This window comes from Lontra canadensis, unplaced genomic scaffold, assembly GCF_010015895.1.
Source record: "Lontra canadensis isolate GAN:19392208 unplaced genomic scaffold, GSC_riverotter_1.0 scaffold148, whole genome shotgun sequence".
NCBI lineage: Eukaryota > Metazoa > Chordata > Mammalia > Carnivora > Mustelidae > Lontra > Lontra canadensis.
Window position 1 is genome coordinate 708,793 of NW_022631142.1, and position 21,362 is coordinate 730,154.

General features: G+C 36.5%; 1 protein-coding gene across 5 annotated transcripts in view; it reads left to right on the forward strand.

Moving 5' to 3' along the window:
- Nucleotides 1–21,362, forward strand: part of OSBPL9 (oxysterol binding protein like 9) — a 172,436-nt gene that overhangs the window by 79,865 nt on the left and 71,209 nt on the right. For all 5 annotated transcript variants that reach the window (XM_032844208.1, XM_032844206.1, XM_032844205.1 and 2 more), the window contains exon 4: nt 13,984–14,060. In XM_032844208.1, coding sequence (XP_032700099.1) covers nt 13,984–14,060 — 77 coding nt within the window. The remainder of the gene's footprint in view (nt 1–13,983; nt 14,061–21,362) is intronic.

Consider the following 21,362-nt stretch of genomic DNA (forward strand, 5'->3'; position numbering starts at 1 on the left):
ACCCAGGCACCCCAAATGTATATCTTATTATGGGTCAAACAAAATTTGTAACCTTCTAGCTCAGAGAATGGAAAGAGTTTGAAAAATGCAATGAAGAGGAGGCATAGATGTTAGAGAAGATTTTAGAGATAAACTGAATGTATAAATAATATTATAAAAAGGGAAAGAGTTGGGGCACCTGGCTGGCTCAGTCAGAGGAGCATTGGACTCTTGATCTCAGGGTCATGGGTTCAAGTCCCATGTTGGGTAGAGAGATAAATGAACTTTAAAAGGAGGAAGAGTAACCTATGTACACATTTGGGAAAAATAATGCACTGTTTATAAGTTGTTTTAACTAATTTATTAAATTTAGGGCCCTTTTAGCAGGGATTCACTCAAATAGGATAACTTTAATTTCACTTTTAGAGAACTGCCTTTGCAGGTGGTTTGTGAATTGTGCATATCATTACTATATTTTTATTTTTCATATAAATAAATAATTTATTATGATTAAATAATAACCAGACATCTTATTGGTTCTTCATATACACAGGATATTTTTCCTATTAGATCCAGTGGGGTAGAGATTTGTTTACTGACTCATGGGAGAATGGGAGAAGGTGAGCCAGGTTAGTCAGAATAATAGAGTATTGAATTTTCGGGTAGAACATATGATTGAGTCCACGCTTCCAATTTCATTTTTAATTATCATAAAAAACACATAATGTTAAATTTATCATAATCATTTTAAATGTACAGTTTAGTAGTGTTCAGTATTTTCACGTTGTTGTAAAAAATTAGTAAAAAAAAAAACAAAACCCTACTTTTTCGTCTTGTGACACTGAGACACCATACCTGCTAAATACTAATACCCCCTCCCTCTTCTCCCTAACCCTTGATAACCACATTTTTAATTACTGTTTCTATTATTTAGACTATTTTAGATATTCATATGAATAAAATCCTATAGTATGTCCCTTTGTGTCTAGCTTAATTTGCTTAGCATGATGTTCTCAAGGATCATCCATGTGATAAGACTTCCTCCTTTTTAAAAGCTGCATAATATTCCATTGCATGTGCATTCAACATATTCTGTATGTAGTCATCTGTCAGTGATAGGTTGCATTCACCTTTTGGCTCTTGTGAATAATGTGTTATGGTTGTGCAGATACCTCTTTGAGATTCTGTTTTGAGTTCTCTTGGATAAATACTCAGGAGTGGAATTACTAGAGCATGTAGTAATTCTGTTTTTAATTTTCTGAGGAACCTTCATACTGTTTTCCATAATGGCTCCGCCATTTTATATTCCCACCAACAGGGCACAAGGATTCCAGCTTCTTTTTACCCTCATCAGTACTTAATATTTTGTTCTTTTTGTAGTGGTCATCCTGGTAGGTGTGAGGTAATATCTCATTGTGGTTTTGGCCTTAATTTCCTTAATGATTAGTGATGCTGAGTATCCTTTCATGTGCTGATTGGACAGTACTTGTGTGTCTTCTTTGGAGAAATGTCTAGTTAAGTCCCTGGTCCATTTTTAAATTGAGTTGTTTTACGTTGTTGAGTTATAGAAGTTCTTACATATTATGGATGTTAACCCCTTATGAGATATATGATTTGCAGTTATTTTCTCTTCATTCTCATTTTTTTCTTTCAGTTGTTTCATTTGCACAGAAGTTTTTTAAGTTTGTTGTAATTCCGTTTGTCTATTTTTTTCATTTTGTTGCCTATGCTTTTGGTGTCATATCCAAGAATTCCTTGCCAAATCCAGTGTTCTGAAGCTTTCTCTTTGTTTTCTTCTAGTTTAATAGTTTTAGGTCTTAGATTTAATCTAGCTTGTTAATTTTTTGCATATGGTGTAAGGTAGGAGTCCAGATTCATTCTTTAGAATGTGGATATCCAGTTATCCCAGCACCATTTGTTGAAGAGACTGACTTTTCCCCATTGTGTAGTCTTGGCTCTCCTGTCAAAAATCATTTGGCCACACTTGCAAATTGAGCTCTCTGTTCCTTTTCATTGGTCTATATGCTTATCTTTATGCCAGTAAGCCTCCAATTTGAAGATGGTAAAATGAGTATTCAGATGTGTAAGTGACTTGCTAACGTCAACACTAGAAAAAAAGTAGCAAAGCATGGATATATTTTCTCTTTTTTTGTCTTTAAAAGATTTTATTGATATATTTGAAAGAGAGAGAGCTCGAGAGCAGGAGAGGGTGGAGGGGCAGAGGGAGAAGCAGAAGCTGACTTCCTGCTGAGGAGGTAGTCCCACATGGAGTTTGATCCCACTGAGATCATGACCTGAGCTGAAGGCAGTCACTTAACCAACTGAACCACCTAGGTACCCTTGGGCTATATTTTCTGACATTTAGCTCTATATTATCATACAGTAATTTGCCACATGGTTACCTTTGCTTATTCTGTCCTTTTTACCTCTAAATGCCTCCCTTGTCAATGCCTGCCCCCCTCACATATCCCTTCTCCCTCTTCTTCGCCAAACTCCCTGTCCTTCTTTCTCCACTCCTTCCGCCACACCCACACCTTGCCTCTAATTCTTACTTTTAAAAACTTGATTCTAATCTCCTTGCTCCAGAAGCCTTCCCTGAGTTCATGTCCATAAATATACACCCCTTGGGGTAGGTTCTTGGACTCTGCTTACACAGATTTACTCAGTCATTCTGTGTAGTAGCAGTTGTGATTTGACATATATTTCTCCCTGACATTTGAATGTATGTTTTGTATAGATAGGGACTGGGTCTTACTTGACTTATATCTCCAGTTTTCTAACAGTACTTGGTACACAATAGTTTCTCAATGAATGTTGGGTGGATATAGATGGATAGGAGGATGGAAGGATAGATCTAGTACTGTGGTAAACACTATGGTTAATATCATCAGAAGACCTAAAATCTTATCATAGAGATGAAACTTAAACACATGAAAAGTGTAAATAGCAGTGTGTGGGGGGTTAAGATTAAATTTTATAGTTTGCCAGTAAATACTTGACTGAAGAATAATTGGGTGATGCATTAGCATTTATAAGTCCTCTAGGAGTTCTAAGGTGAAAAAGAGTACTGCTGCTGGACTAGTTTTGTAAGGTTTCATGGAGGAGAACTAGGACTTCTGAGGATATGTGGGATTTAAATACCTGGGAGGAGGGTAGAGTAAATGTTAAGGTTAAAGGAGAGACAAAGTATTCCATGAACAGGAAGATTTTTAGAGTATTTAGAGGTCTTTGAGAAGATATTTTGATTCATATAAAACAAGCATGAAATGGAAGATTTGGAGGGATTTTACTGTTAAACAGGAAGGTTATGTGAATTCTGTAGAATATGGTAGAATGTTGAGGTTTTTTATAAAGAGCATTTCAATATAAGCTAGTGAGGTGTGCAGGCTGCTTTGGAGGTAGCAGAGTATAGCACATGTACATAGCACATTACATATAACACACAGTATAGCACATTTGTGGTGATACTTTGTTTACAGACATAAGACTAAATGAGTTCTTGAATGAGCATGTAGTCAGGAGGAAATAAAAGGAAGGATATAGAAAGGGACTGTATCAAGGAAGAATCTGATGAGCCTTGTATCTGCTTTCATTTTCAAGGGGTGGCAGATTTAAAGATGATTGCTATTTGGTGGCCTGATGCAGTGAGAATGGCACCTGTGGTCATGTCCCAGCCATTACTCAGTTCAGGCCTTACTCTTACAACCATCTCCTAACTGGTGTGGCCCCTCCAGTTTTGCCCCATTTTTCATTCTCCACAGTACTGCCAGATTGATGTTCCTGATATGCAGATTAGACCATGTCAGTCTCAAGCTTGAACATTTTAAGGGCTGATCCATTTCTTTTTTTTTTTTTTTAAATATTGTATTTATTTGACAGAGAGACAGTGAGAGAGGGACCACAAGCAGGGGAAGCTGGAGAGGGAGAAGCAGGCTTCCTGCTGAGCAGGGAGCCCGATGTGGGACTTGATCCCAGGACCCTAGATTATGACCTGAGCCGAAGTAAGATGCTTAACAACTGAGCCACCCAGGTGCCCCCGAGCTTTCCATTTCTTTTCTTTTTCTTTTTCTTTTTTTTAAGATTTTATTTATTTATTTGACAGAGAGAGATCACAAGTAGGCAGAGAGGCAGGTAGAGAGAGAGGGGAGGAGGCTCCCCGGTGAGTAGAGAGCCCAATGCAGGGCTCAATCCCAGGACCCTGAGATCATGATCTAAGCTGAAGGCAGGGGCTTAACCCACTGAACCACCCAGGCACCCCCCCCCCCTTTCCATTTCTTAAAGATAAAGTCTATTTATACTGTTGGGCTGGGATCCTAATCTTTTGTCATTCTGTCCTTCCCAAAGGAGTCCAATATTCTAGACACATTCAAACCAGTTTCCCAAATACACCTTTTTCATGTCTCAGTGTTTATTGAACATTGTTAGTCTTGTTTCCTCTTTCAAGATGTCCTTATCCTTCTCTACTTAACAACCTAATTCTTTTTTTTTTTTTAAGATTTTATTTATTTATTTGACAGGCAGAGATCACAAGTAGGCAGAGAGGCAGGCAGAGAGAGAGGAGGAAGCAGGCTCCCCGCGGAGCAGAGAGCCCGATGTGGGGCTCGATTCCAGAACCCTGGAATCATGACCTGAGCCGAAGGCAGAGGCTTTAACCCACTGAGCCACCCAGGCGCCCCTAACAACCTAATTCTATTCTATGACTTAATTCCTCAAGGAGCTCTTCCCTGATTTTTTATTCACTTGCTCTGTTGGTGGCATAAGCCATGTACTTATACAGCTAAATACAAATCTCTCTTTACTAGGTTTTGAGCTCCTTTAAATCAGGGCCAGGTCATAACAAATGCTCTGCAATAATAATAATAATAGTTTAATGCTTATTAAGCACTTACCTTACGTCATTTACCTGTGTAAGTGTTGTGTTTGTATTAACTCATTTAATCTCTTCAATAACCCTATGTAGTAGATACTGTTACTGTCATCTTACAAATGAGAACAGTGGGGCTTAGAAAAGATTAAGTAACTTGTTGCAAATTATATGGTTAAAAACTGCCAAAACTCAGGGTTGAATTTAGGGTTCATGTTCTTTTTTTTTTTTTTTAGGGTTCATGTTCTTTAACTCCATATGCCACAGTGGCTTCCTATGACATTACCTAAATGATGTTTTTTGATGAACTAAAATTCTTAAGTTTGATGTAGTTAAATTGATCTGTCGTCGTTTTCTTTATAATTAGAAGTTCTGTGTCTTGTTTAAGAAACTGCTTTCTGTTCCCAAATTATGATGGTATTCTCCTGTTTTACTTTCTGGAAACTTTGTTGTTCTTTCACAGTTAAGAATAAAGGAATCACCTGGAATTAATTTTTGTGTGTAGTACAAGGTAGGGTCAGGTTTCATTTTTTTCTCATACTGTCCTACCACCACATACTAAAAGATTGTTACTTAACTATTGTTTGGTGCCACATTTACACAACTCAAGGGTCTGTGTATAGGAGTGTGCCCGTTTCTGGGCTCTATTCTGTTTCCTTGGTGTGTTAATCTGTCCTTGATCTAAAACCACTTTTTCTTAATTACTGTAGCCTTATAATATGACTTTATATTTGGTAGAGTAAACCATCTAAGAATGGTTCTATCTTTTCCAGAAACCCTTTGCTGTTCTTTTTCTTTATACCATTTTGCATTTGTATTTTAGAATCAGCTTGACAAATTCTAAAAATGCCTTTTGAAATTTTAATTTGCATTCCTTTTAATCTATAGGTTAATTTGAGTATGTTGCTGTATTGAATTTTCCAATCCTTGAAATGGTATTTCCATTTACTTATGTCTTCTTGATCATAGTTTTTAATATAATTTTTAAAAAAATTGGAACAATCTTATACTTAAAAGTAGCAAGTACTGTACAAACCCCCAGATTGAGAATAAATTGCTAAATTAATGTCCCATCACCCCTGAATGCTTTATATTTCCTGCAGATAAGGGAATTTTCTGGTATACACACTATATAACCACTAAAATCAGGAAATTAACACTGATGCATTAATGTTTTCTAATCCTTAGACTGTGTTCAAATTTCTCCAGTTGTCCCAGTAATGCCCTTTATAGCAATAGGATCTGGTTCAGCATCACATTTTACGTTTAGTTTTCACATCTTTAGTCTCTTTCAGTCTGGAATGGTTCCACAGTCTTTCCTTGACTTTTATAACCTTGACACTTTTTTTTAAAGATTTTATTTTTAAGTAATCTCTACATCCAACATGGGGCTTGAACCCACAGCTCTGAGACTAGGAGTCGCATGTTCCACTTGGTGAGCCAACCAGGTACCCCTGACCTTGACAGTTTTAACGGTTATAGGTTAATTATTTTGTATCATGTCCCCAAGTTTGGTTTTTTTTTTGGATTTTTTTTTTTCATGATTTGATTGAGATTATATCTCTTTGGCCCAAAGATCACAGAAATGATTTTATGTTCTTATTGCAGGGTTTGTCCCACTCTGATGATATTTACTTTGACCATCTCATTAAGGTGGTATTGCCAGGTTATTAAATTTCATCTTTTTCCCTTCTTAATTTTTTGTGGGGAAGTGTTTAGAAACTATGCTTTTATCCCATTCCTCGTCAGACTTTTAGTTTATGTATATCAGTAGTAAATGTGGTTTCCTATTTTACTCAACAAGACTATAATTCTTTACTATCATTATTTATTTTGATGCCCAGATTGCCCTCAATTTGGCCAGTAGAATTTCCTTTAAGCTGATTTCTTTGTTCTTTTGACATTTCCCTATAATTCTCTGATATTTCCTTACTTTATGGCACAAAAAAGTATTCCCTTACTGCCTTACTTTCTGGCACAAAAAAAAAAAAGTTGTTCCAGGCTTATTTTCTCCCTTACTCATTTAGTTCCGTAGTCACCCATTTTTCTAAGAAGCCCTGGTACCTTTTAATGGAGAGTGGTATTTAGAAGTCAACATGTAGTGTTAGGTGTATTTGATGCTGTTAGGTGTCATGGCACCCAGGCCCTCTCATAGCTAGGACACCTATATGTTGTATACATATGTGCACACACATAGGCACTCATGTCCATATGTATTTGTTTACTTATATATTGAAACTAAGAGTTAATATCAATACCTTATCCCCAGAAATCATTCTGGTTTTCTCACTTACACATTTGTAACACTATTATCCAGCCCCTTAAAGCGAGAAACCTTTTATCCTTGTTATGTCTACTTATTTGGCCAATCCTTCTGTGTGTAATTAGTACCACATCGTTACCTATTTCCTTATGTGAATGTTATCCTTATTCCACTCAACCTTAGAAACCTTTGCCAGTTGATTGTGTTCCCTGCAAGGTGGACTCCCTGTTCACCTTTGTTGGATTCACTCTGACTCCTCATGCTGGACTTCTCCACTGTGTGGATTCCTTCTCCATCCTGTTTTGGGCTTTGATGCCTCATGCCACATTGTCCGTTGGTACGATGTATAGTAGTCCCACCTCATGTGCAGTTTTGCTTTCTATGGTTTCAGTTACCCACAGGTGACTGAGTTTTGGAAGCGGATGATCCTTCTGACATATTGCCAGGTCAGTAGTAGCCTAGTGCTATTTCACAATGCCTGTATTAATTCACTTCATCTCATCATGTAGACATTTTATCATCTCCCATCATCACAAAAAGGGTGAGTATAGTACATGAACATGTTTTTAGGGCACAGAGGTATGTGAGGAACAGACCACAGTCATACAGCTTTTATTATAGTATATTCTTATAATTGTTCTGTTAGTAGTTATTGTTGTTGTTAGTCCCTTACTAATTTATAAATAAATGTTATCATAGATATGTATGGGTAAAAACACTGTCTATATAGGGTTTGGTACTATACATAGTTTCAGGCATCCTGGGTGTCTTGGAACATATCCGTTGTCAATAAGAGGGGGACTACTCTAGGCCCTCCACATTTGCTCAGGCTCTGATGTTCTGAGCTGGATCTTTCACTCAATTTGGTATAATATTTCTAACTAAACCAGAGAGCTCATTAGATTTTTCCCTCTAATGTTCCTTTTCTGTTTCAGGATTCAATCCAAGATCCCATGTTGCATTTAGTTATGGCAGTTTCTTACTCTTTTCTTGTCTTTCATGACCTTGACTTTTTAAAAAAAATTTTGTTTAATCTTTTTAAAGATTTTATTTATTTATTTGGCATAGAGAGAGCACACAGGCAGAGGAGGTGGGAGAAGGAGAAGTAGGCTCTCTGCTGAGCAGGGAGCTGGATGTGGAGCTTGATCCAAGGACCCTGAGATCATGACCTGAGCCGAAGACAGCCACTTAAACCAACTGAGTCACCCAGGCACAGTGATGACCTTGACATTTTTGATGAGTATTATTTTGTAGCATGTCTCTCAATCTGGGCATATTTCATGTTTTCTCATGATTAGATTGAGATTATGTATTTTTGGAAGAATACCACAGAAGTGATGCTGTTTCCTCCTCCGTGGGTTGTATTGGGAGGTACATGATGTCAATAAATGTATTACTGGTGATGTTAACCTTAATCACTGGACTGAGGTGGTGTCTGCCAGATTTCTCCATCCTAAAATTACTGTTTTTCTCTTTGTAATTGATAAGTATCTTGGGGAAAATACTTTGAGACTTTGCTAATATCTTGTTTCTTCTCAAACTTTTGCCCGCTGATTTTAGCTATCAATATGCCATCAGTGGATCTTGCTTGTGATAATTAACTGCTGTGGTTTTTGTCTAATGATGATTTTTAAATCTCTCTCATTCCTTCTGTACTAATGAATTGAAATTCTTCTGAAGAAAGAGCTGTGCCTTTTTCTCCATTTATTTACTTACTTAATTACTTATATCATTATTAGATTTTGGATTTATTTTATTCAGTGGGTTATAACCCAGTGTTACCATTCTATGGCTCAACTTCTTCAGGAGTTGGCCATTGGAGCTCCTTCAGGTTGACTCCTGTTTCCTTTTGACATGCCCCCATTCTTTTCAAGCACTTCCTCAATCTACCTCCCTACCTACCTACCTACAATATGTAGGTAATTTGTCAGTTTCATTAGTTATTTCAGGTTAACTCTATTTTATGTCTGTCCTCTATTTGATTATTTTATGTTCTTTATCATTTCTACTCATTTTGAATTTAATCTCCTGTTGTTTTCAGCCTTTTAGCTTCTCTATACATAGATTTAAGGCTATAAATTTCCCTTTATGTACTTATTATAACTGCATCCAGCGAGTTTCAGTATGTCCCGTTTTCATTCAGGCAGTTCTAAACATTTTCAAATTTCTTTCTTTTTTCTTCTTTCTTTTCTTTCCTTTTTTTTTTTTTTTTTTTAGATTCTACTTATTTTTTTTGAAAGAGAGAGAGATGCACTAACAGGGGTGGGTGTGGAGACGGTGCAGAAGGAGAAAGAGAAAGAAGCAGGCTCCCCACCCACTGAGCAGGGAGCCCCATGCAGGCCTCATTTCCAGGACCCTGGGATCATGACTTGGCTGAAGCCAGATGCTTAATTCACTGAGCCACCCAGGCATCCTTCAACATTTTCTAATTTCTAATAAGATATTTTTCTTTGAACAATGGATTATCTAGTAGTATTTTTTCCCCTAATTTCTAGCTTCTATTTTCACTATGAATATGTTCTGTATGATTTCAATCCTTTGAAATTTGTTGAGATTTGTTTTAGGGTTCATTATATGGTCAGTGTTTGGAAATGTTCTGTGTGTGCTTGAAAACAGTGTCTGTTTCATATTTGTTGTGTGTAGTGTTCTATGTACGTCCATTGGATCAACTTTATATCAGATTGTTCATAATTTCTAAATGCTTACTAATTTTTTGTGTACTTCATCTAATTGATTAATGAATGAGATGTATTAAAATCTGCCACTATGATTATGGTATTTTGTTTATTTTTCCTTGTATTCTATATGTTTTTGCCATATAGAACTTTTTTTAAATCCGTGTTTTTAGTTACATAGAAATTTACATTTATTTTATCTTCTTGATGACTTGAACCTCTTGTATTTGCAAAGTGAACCTCTCATCTCCTGGTAAAGTCTATTTTAATGAAGTTTTAATAATAGCAACTTTTTGGAGTTAGTGTTTTCTATGATCTTTTTTTATGGTTTGTCTTTTTCTATACTCCTACTTTTAGTATTTCTGCATCCTTATGTTTAGTAAGTGTCTCTTGTAAGCATCATAAAATCTTTTTTTTAAACATCTTAATTTTAATTTTTTTCACTGTTCCAAGATTCATTGTTTATGCACCACACCCAATGCTCCATGCAGTACGTGCCCTCTTTAATACCCACCACCAGATTCACCCATCCCCCACCCCCTCCCCTCCCAGACCCTGTTTGTTTCTCAGAGTCCACAGTCTCTCATACTTCATCTCCCCCTCCGATTTACCCCAATTCACTTTTCCTTTCCTCTTCCTAGTGTCCTCCATATTCCTTATGCTCCACAAGTAAGGGAAACCACATGATAATTGACTTTCTCTACTTGACTTATATCACTCAGCATTATCTCCTCCAGTGCTGTCCATGTTGATAACAAAAGTTGGGTAGTCGTCCTTTGTGATGGCTGTGTAATATTCCATTCTATATATGTACCATATTGTCTTTATCCATTCATCTGTTGAAGGGCATCTTGGCTCTTTCCGCAGTTTGGCAGTTGTGGCCATTGTTGCTATGAACATTGGGGGTACATATGGCCCTTCTTTTCACTACATTGGACAGCATCATAAAATCTTGTTTAAACCCACCCCCCCTTTAAAAAAAATATTTTATTAGAGAGAGAGAAAGAGAGTACACAAACATGCTAAATAGTGGGGGTGGGAGCAGAGGGAGAGGGATAAGCAGACTCTGTGCTGAATGTGGAGCTAGTTGTGGGGCTAGATCTAGATCCTGGGACTGTGAGATCATGACCTGAGCTGAAACCAAGAGTCTGATGCTTAACCAACTGAACTGCCCAGGTGTCCCTAAACCTTTTTTTTTTTTTTTTTTTAATTTAAGATTTACTTATTTGAGGGGGAGAGGGGGCAGAAGCAGAAGGAGAGAGAGAGAAATCCCAAGCAGGTTCCATGCCCAGGGCTGCGGAACCCAGTGTGGGGCTCAGTCTCTCCACCCTGAGATCATGACCTGAGCCAAAGTTAAGATTTGGGTGCTTACTGACTGAGCCACCCAGGTGTCCTTCTCTTCTTTTTTTAATTGGAACATTTACATACTTCATTTACACTTAATTTAATTGTTGATGTTTTAAGGTTAAAAATTTATCATTTTACCATATATTTTCTTTTTGTCTTGCATATTCTGTTTCTTTTTCTTTCTTGTCAAGTTTTGGATTATTTTTCATTATCGAATTTTTAAATTTATTATGTTGTAAGTTAAATACAACCTTTTAGCGATTACTCTAAAAATTGTAACAAATTCTTCAGTTGCCAAAATTTAATGTCAATTGGTAGTTTTATCTTCTTCCTGAACATTGCAGAACCTTAGAATTCTTTAATTCCATTTTCTCTTTCCCAGTCTACTTGCAATTGTTTTGTATTTAATTGTGTATGTATGTATTTAAAACATCACAAGAGTGTATTTTATGTAGTTAGTATTCATTTAGTTTTCCCCACATACTAAACCATTTTTTTTTAATTTAAGTTTTTATTTAAATTCCAGTTAGTTAACATTACAGTATAATATAGGTTTCAGGTATACAATTTAGTGATTCAGAACTTCTATACAATACCCAGTGCTCATCACAAGTACACTCCTTAATCCCTATCACCTATTTCCCCTGTCCCCTACCCACCTCCCCTCTGGCAACCATCAGTTTGTTCTCTCTAGTTAAGAGTCTGTTTCTTGGTTTGCCTCTCTCTTTTCTCCCCTATGCTTTGTTTGTTTCTTAAATTCCACATATGAGTGAAATCATATGGTATTTGTATTTAACGGACTTATTTCGCTTAGCACAATACACTCTAACTCCATCCATGTCCTTGCAAATGGCAAGATTTCATTCTTTTTTATGGCTGAGTGATACTCCATTGGTGTATATGTGTGTGTATATATATTCTTTATCTGTTCATTTGTTGATGGACATTTGGGCTTTTCCCATAGTTTGACTGTTGTTGATAATGCTGCTATAAACATTGAGGTGCATGTATCCCTTTGAGTCAGTATTTTTTTGTCCTTTGGGTAAATACCTAGTAGAATACCTAGTAGTGCAGTTGCTGGGTCCTAGGGTAGTTCTGTTTTTAACTTTTTGAGGAACCTCCATAATGTTTTCCGGAATAGCTGTACCAGTTTAGATTTCCACCAATAGTGTAGGAGGCTTCTCCTTTCTCCACATCCTTGCCAACATCTGTTGTTCTTGTGTTGTGAATTTTAGCTATTCTGACAGGTGTTAGGAGATAACCTCATTGTGATTGGTATTTCCCTGGTCATGAGTGATGTTGCATCTTTTCATGTGTTTGTTGGCCATCTGTATGTCGTCTTTGGAAAAATGTCTGTTCATGTCTTCTCACTTTTTAATTAGATTATTTGTTTTTTCAGTGTTTAGTTGTATAAATTCTTTATATATTAATATACTTTGGATAGTAACTCTTTATCAGATACATCATTTGCAAGTATCTTCTCCCATTTCATAGGTTGCCTTTTAGTTATGTTCATTGTTTCCTTCACTGTACAGAAGCTTTTATTTTGATGAAGTCCCAATAGTTTATTTTTCCTTTTGTTTCTCTTGCTTCAGGAGACATATTTAGTCAGAAAGAGATTATTGCCAGTGTTCTCCTTAGGATTTTGATGGTTTCCTGTCTCACATTTAGGTCTTTAATCCATTTTGATTTTATTTTTGTATATGGTGTAAGAAAGTGATCCCAGTTTCATTCTTCTGCGTGCTCCTGTCCAGTTTCCCCAACACCATTTATTGAAGAGACTCTCCTTTCCCCACTGAATATTCTTTACCGCTTTGTCAAAGATTAATTGACTGTATAGTTGTGGGTTCATGTCTAGGTTTTCTGTTCTATTCCCATTGATCTATGTGTCTGTTTTTGTGCCAGTACCATACTGTTTTGATCACGACAGCTTTGTAATATAACTAGAAGTCTGGAATTGTGATGCCAACTTTGCTTTGCTTTTTTCAAGGTGTGTTTGGCTATTTGGGGTCTTTTATGGTTACATACAAATTTTAGGATTGTTTGTTCTAACTTTGTGAAAAATGTTCGTGGTATTTTTCTTCCTTTTTAACTTAATTTTATTTCTTTTCAGTATTCCAAAATTCATTGTTTATTGTTTATGATGATAGGGATTGCATTAAATGTATAAATATGTAAATTGTTTATTTTAACAATATTTGTTCTTCTAATCCATTAGCATGGAATGTCTTTCCGTTTATTTGTGTCCTTTGTGTCCTTTTCAATTACTTTCATCTGTGTTTTATAATTTTCAGAGTACTGGTCTTTCACTTCTTTGGTTAGGTTGATTTCTAGGTTTCTTATGGTTTTGTGTGCTTATTATTCTTGATGCTCTGTTCTTTCCTGCTTCTACCATCTTGCATCAGACATTATCCATGTATGCGTGAAGAATACTTCGTCGAATTTTTTTTAATGAGTGTCCTCTCCTGGAATTTACAATTCCTCCAGGAGAAAACTGTCCTTAAATAGGAGGCTTATCATCTGGATGTTTGTCTTCTCCTAGATTTTGTCCTGTTAATTCTTTACTACTTGTTGTTTTCTGTCGTCTTCAGTGAGTTATTTTTAATAATTATTCCAGCTTTTCTAGTTGTTCTCAGTGAGAAAGTAGCTTGCTATTATTGAGCATAATTATTACCTTTGTTGTCAATTGCTGCAAGTAGATTGCATGTTCAGAAAGGATAGGAAGTTGAACCTGTTAAGAAAATGGTGCAACTAAAAACCTTTCCTGTTAGTATTGAGGTTTAAAATATTTATTTTCAAACATGAAGCTATATTGTAGAAATTAACATTTCAATTTTTATAATCTTTTATTCCAGCTCGTGATGCTGATGAGCGAGAGAAGTGGATCCATGCCTTAGAAGAAACAATTCTTCGACATACTCTTCAGCTACAAGTAAGAGTCATTACATGGCTTCTGGATAGTGCATTAGTTTTTTTTGTTTGTTTTCTGTTTTTTAAAATAACTGTGATATGATGTAATAAAACTTATTTCTGAATCGCTTATTCTTGCCTTCATAGTGTTATACAGTAAAGTTATAAAGCATTTTCTTGTGCTTTCTATAGGGTAAAATACTGATTTTTATCTTAAAATAAGATAGTTCAAGGCAATATTGAATATGAAATGCTATGTTAAAATGTGCCAGATCATTTTTAAATTTAGTATCTGTAGTTGGTTATTGATAAAACCAAATTTTGCATAGATAAATGCTAAGAGGTTGACCTTCTTTTCTTGTTATAGGATTTGGCAGTTACCATGTGTTAGGCAGGACTCTGTGGGATGAAAGTAATGGGGGGGGAAACCCAAACTGGTTTAAGTAAAAAGTAAATCTGTCTGAGTTGTGGTTTGAAGTAGGCACTTCACCAATGTCATGAAGACCCAGATTCGCCATTTCTGTTTTCATGGTTCTTTCCTTCTGGGGTGGCTTTATTTTTAGATGGGTTCTCTTTGTGGTATAGTAAGATGGTTACCGCAGTTTCAGCCTCCCATTTTTGAGATATATAACCTGCTGTTAGGAGCTCCAGTCCACAGGAGGCTGTTTTTCTTTCTGGACCACGGTAGGACTAATAGGATTAGTGCTGATTACCTAAGCTTCAGTCATATTCCTAATCCTGACCAATCACAATTTCACAGTCACATGTTCACTCCTGTAGCTGGGATGTTATGTGCTTTAACACTTTGCTGTTAGGATAGAAGATGGTCCCCACCAAGCAAAGTCAGAATAGGGAAAAAGAAGATGCTGGGTGACAAAAACAACAAATGTCGACTCTGTCATACTGAGGATAGCTTTCCATGTTTATTCTTCAATGAAAGAGCTTATATTGTGGCATTGGAGGATGTTGTTTTAATTATTTTGAGTGATAGGATTGAGTTACACAAAAGTGACATTTTATAACTCTTTTTCTCTACTTATTTTTGTCCTGTACCAGGAATTTACTTGATTAGACAAGGTGGTAAGGTGGTGTAGGGCATCCCAGGTCCTGCAAGACTGAACTCCCATCTCTTGAGAGTATTCAAATAGAAGCTTAAAAAACATTATTCAAGGATGTGGTTATTAAGAGACTATAAGAAATTAATATGGAGTCGAACTAGGAGATCTGTAAGTTACTCTTTGAGCTATGCTTTTTAAAAGCAAGTTCATAATTTCTAAATTTAGTCCATTTAATAAATGAATGTGGCTTCATTTCAGCAAATTTGTGATTCGGTATGATGATAAGTAGTTTAAGAATCATATTAGCCTGGGGGTGCCTGTTGGCTCAGTCATTTAAGTGTCTGCTTTTGGCTCAGTTCATGATCCCAGGGTCCTGGGATTAGCCTGCTTCTTCCTCTGCCTGCCGCTTCCCTTGCTTGTGCTGTGTGTGTGTGTCAAATAAATAAATAAAATCTAACAAAAAAAAGAATTAGCTTGAATGTGGTAGTTTAGATTTCCTCCATGGTTGGTGAGACTGACATTCAAGTCTCTGTGATCTATTCTCAGCTTGCCTTTCTAGTCATTTCTACCGTTATATCTCTCCATCAGCTTTTTACTAGAGTACTGCTGTTTACTTATCTTTTCTGGTCTCCACATTCTTGCACATGATATTCTCTCTTTCTCTCTGAAATGCCATCTGCTTCCATTCTACCTTTGTATACCACCCCTTTTCTTCAAAGCCTGGTTCAGAACTGACCTCTTCTGTGGAGCCTCTGCTGACTGACTCCTCTCTCCCCATAATCCAAACTCAAAGTGATCTCTTTCTCTAGATGCCAGACTTCTTGCACAATTCACTAAGTCCTTAATTTAAAGATTTTATTTATTTGACAGACAGAGATCACAAGTAGGCAGAGAGGCAGGCGGAGGGGGAGGGGAAGCAGGCTCCCCACCAAGCAGGGAGCCTGATGCAGGGCTCAATCCCAGGACCCTGAGACCATGACCTGAGCCGAAGGCAGAAGCTTTAACCCACTGAGCCACCCAGGCGCCCCCTTATCATACTCCTTTTGTTTAACTTTGAAAGTATGTGTAACTCCAACCTCCCTAATTAGGATTTGGACTCCTTAAGGTTGGGTACCTAATTTGATCCAGTTTTGGAATTTCTGAGCTTTTGCTCAGAAGAAATAAGAAGAAAAGAAAATTAAAGTCTTAGACTCTGATAGCTTTGATATTTAACATACCCTTGTACAAGAGAAACTTTATATGTATTTTTCCTAAAGTTAATGTATACAGGAGATAGGACATTTAGAAATATGTAATCAAATGCTAATTTGATTGGCAAAAAAGTAGAGTCTCCTCCCACAGATAGGGAGGTGTGATGAAGAACTTGACTCTGGAGCCCAGATGTCTTGGTCTACATTCCAGTGCTATCACTTACACTTAACTCTTTACATTGAACTTAGTCTGTGTTTCCATATCCTCATCTATAAAATGAAGATAATAAAAGTACCTGCCTTTATAGAGTTGTTTTGATGATTAAATGAGTTAAATGCAAATTTGTTGAAGTCGTGCCTACCTATAGTGAGAACTTGGCAAATGTAGCTATTGTTCCTAATGAAACTACTCTATTTCCACTCTCAGTACTTCACATTCTGAAGAGTCATTAGCTTTCAGATGAAGAAATAATTAAAAGAATTAACAAAGAAACAGATGATGTATAGGTTGCTTTTCCATTGCTGTTTATTGAGTACTTTGAGATGTATAGTGTTCCATTCAGGCACTGCAGTAAGTGCTCATGGAGCTTTCTTCCAAATGGGCATGAAGGGCATTTACATGTCTTCCTTTTCCATTGAATTTCATGTCTACTTCAGCCATTAAACCGTACTGTGGCCTTGTCATTACTGAGGGCTGCACTACCTCCAAAATACTGAATTTAAAAGTATTTTCTCTTTGGTCACAGTTTTATCATCTTCACCCTCTTATCACTTCTGAACTTTCCTTCTCTCATTTTGGTCTGAGTGCCTCTTCTCCAGTTTTCCTGGCCATTTAGTACCTTTCTACTTTGCCTATGTCATCCTCCAGTATAGACCTTTTATTTGCTTCTTCAAACCAATTTTGCTATCACCTTTAGAATTTTTTGTCACTGGATTTTGTACTGTGTACCATTTCTGGTCTCCATTCTCCAGGGCCCCCATTGTCTGGTTTCTCTGCTTCTAGTACTGTTAGAGGTCATAATATTGAGTGGCTGTATGTATCACAATTTAAATTTTGTCTAACTTTAATTGGATTTCTGTAACTATTTAACAGTCTTCTTATTGACTCCTTGGTTTTTATTAAATCCCCACAGTGGAATATTTTTTTAATTAGTTTTCAGTATCTAATACGGCCTGCTTCCTTCTTTATAGAAAAAGGTCTCAGGGTGCCTGGGTGGCTCGGCAGGTTAAGCCTCTGCCTTCGGCTCAGGTCATGGTCTCAGGGTCCTGGGATGGAGCCCTACGCTGGGCTTCCTGCTCAGCAGGGAGCATCTCTGCCTGCTGCTCTGCCTATGTGTGATCTATCTCTGTCAAATAAACAAAATCTTCGAAAAAAAAAAAATCTCACTTCAGTAGTTCTTAGTGATTTCACCTATACTTATTTTTTATGCTTTGCATATTTCAAAGAAAAACATTCTTACTCTTTCCCAGAGTTAATACAACACCCATACTTGTGACTGCATGATGTTTCCTTTGAGACTATGACCTTAGTCCCTCTCCCTCCAGTAGCCCTCACCATTTTCATGGATTTGGCCAAAATTTCTGTGGAGGTGACTCTTCTTTCCCTCCACACCTCCCCTTCTTTACATATACATCTTTTCATATTTAGCTTTAGTCCACACTCTTCCCTTGCGGATTTTGCCAGTTAGATGGCTCCCAGCAACTCAACCTCAGCATGGCTAAAACTGAACCTATCATGTCTTACCTCCTCAAACCCATCTCTTTCTCTCATTTTTCTGTTTCTGTTAATGACAGTGTTATTCTCTGAGCTTTGAAATTTGAAAGTTGAGAATCCTTTTGGGTGGTAATTTCTAAACTGTCAAACTGTATGTGTGTGTGTGTGTGTGTGTGTGTGTGTGTGCGCGCATGTGTGTGCGTGTGTGTGTTTAGTAGGATCACTTATACTCCTCTGATGTTCACTTTGTCATATAAATTGCATCTTGCTAACTCTCTGGTGCCCTTGTAATATTTCCTGAATTTATTCTCTTCATTTTATAAAAGAGTACCTTTAATAAATGACCTTAGGGCATTTTTAACAGTGAAAAACCTTTAATGATTTACATTTGCCTGTAGGATGAAGTAAAACTTATTAGGGGATTTCAGGCTCTCTTTGATTTGATACCAACCTACCTTTTCCACCTCCTGTTCTACATGTTTCTTGTTCCATGCTTCTACTCATGCTACTCTCTCTTAAGTCCTCATCATCCCGAGTCCTCAAATTTGCCTCTGTGTGATTAATTCCAGTCATTCAAGACCCAGTGCACATATTACCTCTTCATTTCATCTCTTTCTTATCACTGTAATAAAAAGTAGTCTCTTACCTCTCTAACCTCTGCTGTAATTTCCCCTTCTGTGTAGCCCATATGGCAGTCTGGTATATAATAATAACAGTAGCAACTAATACTTGAGCACTTCTTATGTGCTACAAACTGCATGGACTTTACATGCATTATCTCTTACAGTAATACATTATTATATAACTCATTGCCCACTTGAGATTGTAAGTTTCATGATGCAAGAGAGAAAATGTTTTTTAGATAGTATTTTTTCCATTGCACCTATGCCAAGCTCCACAGGTCCTGTATAACCTTCTGAATATGGTTTAAGAACCAGTATATTATAATAGAAAATCTTTAGAGCCAGGCTGCCCAGTCCTTGGGTCCTGACTGTGCCATCTTATTAGATGTATATTAATGTGGAATAAGTACTTAATTTCTTTTAAACCTCTTTTAAACCTTAGCTGATCTTTAAAGGTAGGCAGAAAACCTCAGTCAAGTAGTTGTGTTAAGATGTTATAATATTTCTAGCACATTACACATTGTATGGTGAAGGTAGTCATAAATACTTGTTCCATTCTTCCTTCCATTCTGATTAACAGTAAATCCATCTAGAGCATGTCTTGTACCTTTTCCCTTTCCTACCATCTTTCCTCTTTTCTTTTCCTGTTCTCACTCTTCTGTGGGTATCTTAAGATTTATTTCTTTTGAGAGAGAGCATGCACACACACATTGGAAGAGGGGCAGAGGGAGAGAATCTTTAAAGCAGACTCCACGCTAAGCGTAGAAACTGATGTAGGGCTTGATCCCAGGACCTGTGAGATCATGACCTGAGCTGAAACTGGGAGTCAGATGCTTAATCCACTGAGCTACCCAGGCACCCTTCTATGGGTATCTTAAAAATGGAATTAGGATAGTCTGAGAATGGGAGAAGACAACTAAAAATCTTCTCTCCTTTCAACTCCTGTGGAATTGATTTTCCAGTAGTCAGTCTAAACTTGTATGTTAGCTTGTGTTATCTTTTCATGTATTTACACCCAACTAAATAGGAAACTACTTGAAGAGGTGCTTTTGAGCTTCTTAATCTTACCTTCCTCTTAGCCTGTAAGAAGTCTTCAGTGGATATTTGATGATACTGATTAATGGAGGCAAACCTTTCAGATTCTTTATTTGCCCTACTAAGCTTTAGTATGAATGAAATGCTGAGAGATTGCCAAGCAAAGGAATTTATCACTGGAAGAAGATAGGGTGCTACATTTTGTAGGTTTTGCGGTATCGTCCTATAATATACAAAGTATAGTGAAACATAGCAGCTTGCCTGGGTGTCATACAGATGTATAAAGAGTTGTATAACCTTCAGTAAACTTGGGCCTATTTTGGAAGAAAACTCTTGCAAGCCCAGAATTCCAGTGTTTAAAGTATTATATATACAATGTTATTCAATGTGGGCAAAGCTAGGTATAAACTTCTTAGATTTAAAATCATACAGAACTAAATTTACATCCAAAAGAAAATTGCAAGTGAAATGCAAATGAAACACAAAGCAATAAAATCTAAATTAACATTTATTTACTGTGATAAATGATATTGCCTTATAAAAACGGTCACCACTTACAATGTGAAAATGGTACAGACTCTTAGGGTATAGATTCTTTTTAAGTTTGACATGAGTACACTACTGTGGATTATGACTGTCATCTTGCCATTTTTCTTTGTTCTGACTACTGGGAAACCTTCAGTTGTATATCACATCCTATGAGGTTATTTGACCTTCAGTTCACACCTATGTCATTTTCATGGTCAAGGCTCTTCTATAACAAGGTAGTTGTACTTGGTGCCAACTTGATCATAAACAAAAATGGACAATGAAATAATTTGGTACCACTTGGATTTAAGGTTGTTACTGAGATGATTCAGTGTGTGGTTACACAGATGTCTATAGGTTATCAAAATGAAAACATAGATGATTGTGCTAGATATTTTTTTAGATCCCAGTTTAAAAACCTTCATGTGGATATATACTAATTGAGTAGTGTAGACCTTTACACTTTTTGGTTTTATGCTGTAACTTAGTTGATACTCAAAAGAATTTTATACCAAATGGCTTCTCTAGTAGTTGCTTGGGCCAAGAAATTGGGCTATAATTGTTCTCAATCTATATAAGTTTATGTAGGCCACTGTAGACTGCAACTTAGGTGGTTATCAAATTGGAATTTCATTGCTACTGTCTTGTAATTTTATGATTTTTGCCCTTTACTATACATTCACTGTCCATTGGCTTTGGTCTTAAGCCCCTAGAGAGAAGAGACATGATACCTTGTATAAGAATATGGCTGAGGGAAATAGGGCTGGTAGAAACCTCACCAGAAATGCCCCTGAATCTGTGAGTAAAACATCATCATTCATAAAGGAAATGTGATAGAATTCAGGTGGCAAATCATTATTGAAGCTAAAAAAAATAATAGAGCCATTTGAAGTCCTTTTTTTTTCTTCAAAATTAGATCCTTCAGTTAATAATGTATCTGCCAAATTTCTATTACTAGACAAACACAAATTTAGTATTTAAGGTATGATTTGTTAAGCTACTTCACTGAAAATTAGTGTTTTGAACATACATTTCAATTTTTCAATATATAAAGATCTGTTTAATACCATTGTATTGTTTCTCCTGCCACCTCAAGATTTTATTTTTGTGCCATGTAGAAAAATAAATGTATTTTGTTTTTCTCCCTTAAAATGCTTTGTTATCCCAAGAAAATGA